Source organism: Neodiprion pinetum, chromosome 2 (assembly GCF_021155775.2).
Source record: "Neodiprion pinetum isolate iyNeoPine1 chromosome 2, iyNeoPine1.2, whole genome shotgun sequence".
In the NCBI taxonomy this organism is placed as follows: Eukaryota; Metazoa; Arthropoda; class Insecta; order Hymenoptera; family Diprionidae; genus Neodiprion; species Neodiprion pinetum.
Window position 1 is genome coordinate 21535157 of NC_060233.1, and position 4944 is coordinate 21540100.

Below are 4944 nucleotides of genomic sequence, written 5' to 3' on the forward strand. Positions count from 1 at the left end.
TTTTAGACGCGTTCAGTAATTGACTGGAATCACAGGAGTCGCTCAGCAAAAGAGAGAGGGAAAACATACCAGGTACGACATGGCTCATTATATACAACATTACGAAAATCAGCTCGGCGGTGGAGGCATTGAGACGGTTTCCCGAGGAGCACCGCATCAACGCGGGCACGGAATCGGCAGCTTCTTGGGAGGCCTGTTTCGTCGAATACTACCTCTGCTGTACAGTGGTGCTCGCGCGGTCGGAAGAGAAGCACTACGTGCAGGGATGAACGTCATGACAGACGTAAGAAACGACACTCCGTTCAAACAGGCAGTCAAGAGTCATTCCATAGAATCAGGACACAAATTGAAAAGAGCTGTTGAAGAAAAAATTGATAAACTCATGAAGGGCAGCGGTTATAAAAGCCGAGCCGGCGGATTAGCGCGTCAGTCAAACATTGCCCGCGTCAACAGACTTGTCGGCGCGCACCGAGCAGCTGGTACTACGAGAAAAATTAGACGAAGGTCGAAAAAGAAAACATCGGCCAAGATACCCAAGCGTGCCGGAACCGTCAAGAAAACTAAGCGGAAAAAGTGTTGTAAAAAACGGGACCTTACAGACATATTCGGACCCCGGTAAGCCCACGCGCCGCTCGTCTTCAGTCTAAACATCAACAATGGCCTTCCTGCACGCGCACTCGGGTGAGTGTATGAAGTCGGAACTGGATTTGTTTTCTCTACCACCAACGCAGACGTCTATTGAGGCTGGTCAATGGGTACACTACAAGCCCGTATCATCTCTAACCGACGATTCCACGATTGAATTTGTTGTACCTGGAAACGGTGATGAGTACATCGATTTGGCACACACTATGCTTAGCGTACGAGTGAAGCTACAAACGTCTGCTCCTACCCCACCGGCAGGCGAAGGCAACGCGGCTACTCCGCATGCCGCTCCGGTAAACAATCTGCTTCACTCGATGTTCAATCAAGTCGATATATTCTTCAATCAAAAACTGGTCTCACCAGCCAACAACTCTTACGCCTATCTAGCATATATAGAGACTCTACTGAATTACGCACCCCCCGCCAAAAAATCCCATCTTTCTTCGGCTCTATGGTACGACAGCGAGGATGGAGTATCGGATGTATACGACGCCGACGCCGTCGGTGCTGACCGAGATTTCATCGATCGCAAACGGATCATGAGCAATGCACGTACCGTTGATCTGATTGGACATCTGCACTGTGACGTATTTAATCAAGACAAATTTTTAATCAACGGTGTGGAACTGCGTCTTCGACTTGTGAGATCAAGAGACAGTTTTTGCATTATGGAAGCCGAAAATCGCCACAAGCTGCACATACTGAAAACTTTGCTGCTCGTTTGCCGAATGAAGATCAGCCCTGGAATCTTGCTGGTGCACGCACGGATGCTAGCCAAAGGTACGGCAAAATATCCCGTAACCAGAGTCGAGGTGAAGTCTTTCACCATACACGCAGGAGTACAGGCAGAAACACTGGACAATGTCATACTCGGACAACTACCGAAACGAGTGATAATCGGTTTTGTCAGCAATAAAGCCTTCAACGGCGACAGACAGCGCAATCCGTTTAATTTTCAAAACTACTCTTTGAATTTCCTGTCGTTGTACGTCAACGGGGTGCAAGTCCCATCGAAGCCGCTACAGATGAGTTTTGGCAGAGACGATCTCTACGTGGACGCTTATCACACCCTCTTCTCCGGTACGGGGATTCATTTTCTGAACGAAGGAAACGGTATCGGCCGGCAGCAGTTCGCTAAAGGAAATTTTCTATTGGCTTTCGACCTAACCCCCGATCTCTCAGCCAACTGTACATCGCACTGGTCCCTTATCGAACATGGAACTCTCAGGGTCGAAGTGCGGTTCGACGATGCTCTCAAAGAAACTGTGAATTGCCTAGTGTACGCTGAATTTGATAATCTTATTGAAGTTGATGCTGCACGTCACGTCATTACAGATTTTTCGGGCTAAGAAAGAGAGGGAGATCACGCCCCTCCTATCACGACCGCTTCTATGACATACCAGGTGGTGATTTCCGTTAGAGAGAACACTGTGACTACACCACGCCAACGTCTTCAAGGGGAGCAACAGACCGGCTGGAGACACCCGATAAACAAAAATTGAGACGGGGATTGTAACACAAGGCTGTATATAAACACCCGTAACTACGGTGCCGAGCCAGTCAGCATTCAAACTACGTCACTGCAGGTTCCCTCTTCCAGCTCTCTATTCATTCGACTACATTCTTTTAAGTTCAAGTATGGATTACGTGACAGATATTCAAGGATTTCGAAATATCTATGGTAAATTTATACCGAAAGAGGTGGCAGTCGTCACCATCGATCACCGCTACTCGGCGCATTGGTTAATAGAACCGTCATATCCCTTCACGGATCTGCCGCTCTAAGAACGTGGCGTGAACAATTACGTAACCTGCTACCTTCATGGCATCGAGTGGTTTGAAGGTGATATCTCGCTGGTTTAATTAGACGTTAACTTCCGAGAAATCGCACGTAACGCTCATCGAATCTTTGCCCGTGGACACGATAAATGTAAATATATTGAAAGTAGTACCGCGCGTCAAGTATCCAACTTGGAGGACATCGATTGCCCGGCGTTCGACAAACTGGAACGGTCTTCGGTATGGTGCTTCTTCCACGGCGTTAAGAAGGAGGAATTTTTCAAATGTGCGATGAACAACGCACTCAAACTGAAGAAATGGATCAACAATAACGATATTCTAACTAAATACGATTATACAGAAGCATTGTCAGCCAGTAAGCCCAAAATCACCGGAGAGGAGACTTCGACTAGTAATCAGCCTCTGCAGGTACCAAAGAGAAATTTCACGCTACAACCAGTAATACCAGAGTCAGTTGCTTCACTGAAAATCTCTCCGGATCCGTCTGCGCCTACGTCAGACGGCGAAGTTACCGTTCCCTACGAAATACTTACGACTGCGATTGACTCACATACCTCCTCACAATCTTCTACGAGTGGTATGATTATCTCTGATAACGAGGGCGAAGAAGAAGAAGAAGAAGAAGAAGAAGAAGGAGAAGAAGACGAGGTACAAAATGGACAGTCTACAGATATGGAGCGCGATGCCGGCGATTCCGAACGGGAAGACCGGAGTTTTTGCAGCGGATCAGATACCCCTCATCTGGACACGCCCGACAGCCTTTGTGTCAAACACGGATGATCACACACGCCCCGGTAGCCACTGGGTGGCATTTTTCGTCAGTTCCTCCGGACATGATACATACTTTGACAGCTTCGGATTACCACCATTCGTCCCTCACCACAAGCGGACTTTACGAAGAAATTGCAGACGATACGACTGGAACGACAGACAACTTCAAAGCCTCACTTCTGATGTATGTGGACAATTTTGTATTATGTTTATGCACTTTATGGCTGCCGGTTTTTCTCTGCGGGATTTTCTCAATATATTCACTCCTGACCTCGAAAGAAACGATCGTATCGCAGAATTATTTCACAACCGAATAGCCCATGTCACAAAACGCAAAACTAACACCATCAATTCAAATCACATTCATCCTATAAGTTGTCTTCAATGTTGTACCTCTAAGAATTGTAATGTTGCTGATTATAAGGCTGGTAAATAAAAAACCTTGATAACATATTTTGTGTAATTATAAGAACATTGTAATTATCACTTAGTCGTTATCTGTAATAACCATGTATGTATTTGCAACAGTGTTAACCGAATAAACCTGCGAGGATGAGATTTGATTTTTCTATGCAATCCACCATTGAGTTCTGTTTCCTCACCCACCCACCCTGATCCTCGTACATCTAAGCATGCCTATAGTCTTGCATTAAGAAAGAGAGAGAGAGTGACCCGGTCTATATTTTCCAAACGCACGTAAACCTCAGGATAAACACTGACGGCTGGGTAAGGTCAGTGACACGAGCACCCGACACAGAGAGCAGGGATGGGGAAAGAACGAGAGCCAGGGTGGAGGACCTGTAACCCCAAACGTCCAAGTCGCAGAGTTTGCTTCGTGAACGGAGGTAGCGGGGCCAGATGGGTAGGTGGCCCCAGAATCGGCCGCACGGCCAGGGGCACCAGGGTAAGGGGAAGGAGATCGTCCAGTGGTCAGGGTGCACAGGCCCAGAGGCCATCCCGTAGAGTCCGGAATCTGATTCGCGGTCAACGGTAGCCGGGGTAAGAGGTCGTCACACGATATTCACCACGTGGCGAGGGGGTCGCGGGCGAAGGGCTGACGAGCCGCGGAACTTCGAGGCGGAAAAACCGCTCCTTGGTAAGGGGTTGCGGGAAAGGGATGGTCGTCCGGAGAAGCTTCTAGAATAAAATACCTCCTAGACGAGGGGCTGCGGGGGAAGGGGAAGGGGCCCCAAAATTTACTTCTCGGCGAGGGACGGCGGGGAAGGGGATGGCATCCCAAAATTCGCTCCGCGGCGAGGGGCGGCGGGGGAAGGGGATGGCGTCCCAAAATTCGCTCCGTGGCGAGGGGCGGCGGGGGAAGGGGGTGGCGTCCCAAAGTCACTTCTTGGCGAGGGGCGGCGGGGGAAGGGGATGGCGTCCCAAAATTCGCTCCCTGGCGAAGGGCGGCGGGGGAAGGGGATGGCGTCCCAAAATTCGCTCCGCGGCGAGGGTCGGCGGGGGAAGGGGAAGGCGCCCCAAAGTCACTCCTAGGTGAGGGGCTGGCGCCGGAGAGGGGTGCGAGGGGGGTTTGTTGTGACGCCCCAAAGTGCCCCTATACTACTAGCCCGTATCTGAATTTCGGAAAACTCATTTTTCAAGAGTTTATATCTCTGTGTGAGGTCTTTTTGATATTTCAAACGCAAGACGAAAGATTCATCATTCCAATTTGCACCGAAAATATGTTTCGAACATTGATCAACGCATTCAGATTTTCTCAACATTTAAAAA

The 4944-nt window shown here is 49.0% G+C and overlaps 2 protein-coding genes across 2 annotated transcripts; both read left to right on the forward strand.

The window, feature by feature from the left end:
- The first annotated feature begins 656 nt into the window (after positions 1-656).
- Positions 657-1994, forward strand: LOC124212252 (uncharacterized protein F54H12.2-like). Its single transcript, XM_046612134.1, has one exon. It carries the CDS (start codon positions 657-659, stop codon positions 1992-1994), a length of 1338 nt encoding a protein of 445 aa, XP_046468090.1.
- A 721-nt stretch (positions 1995-2715) lies between these two features.
- LOC124212253 (uncharacterized) lies at positions 2716-3225 on the forward strand. Its single transcript, XM_046612135.1, has one exon. It carries the CDS (start codon positions 2716-2718, stop codon positions 3223-3225), a length of 510 nt encoding a protein of 169 aa, XP_046468091.1.
- Positions 3226-4944: the final 1719 nt, after the last annotated feature.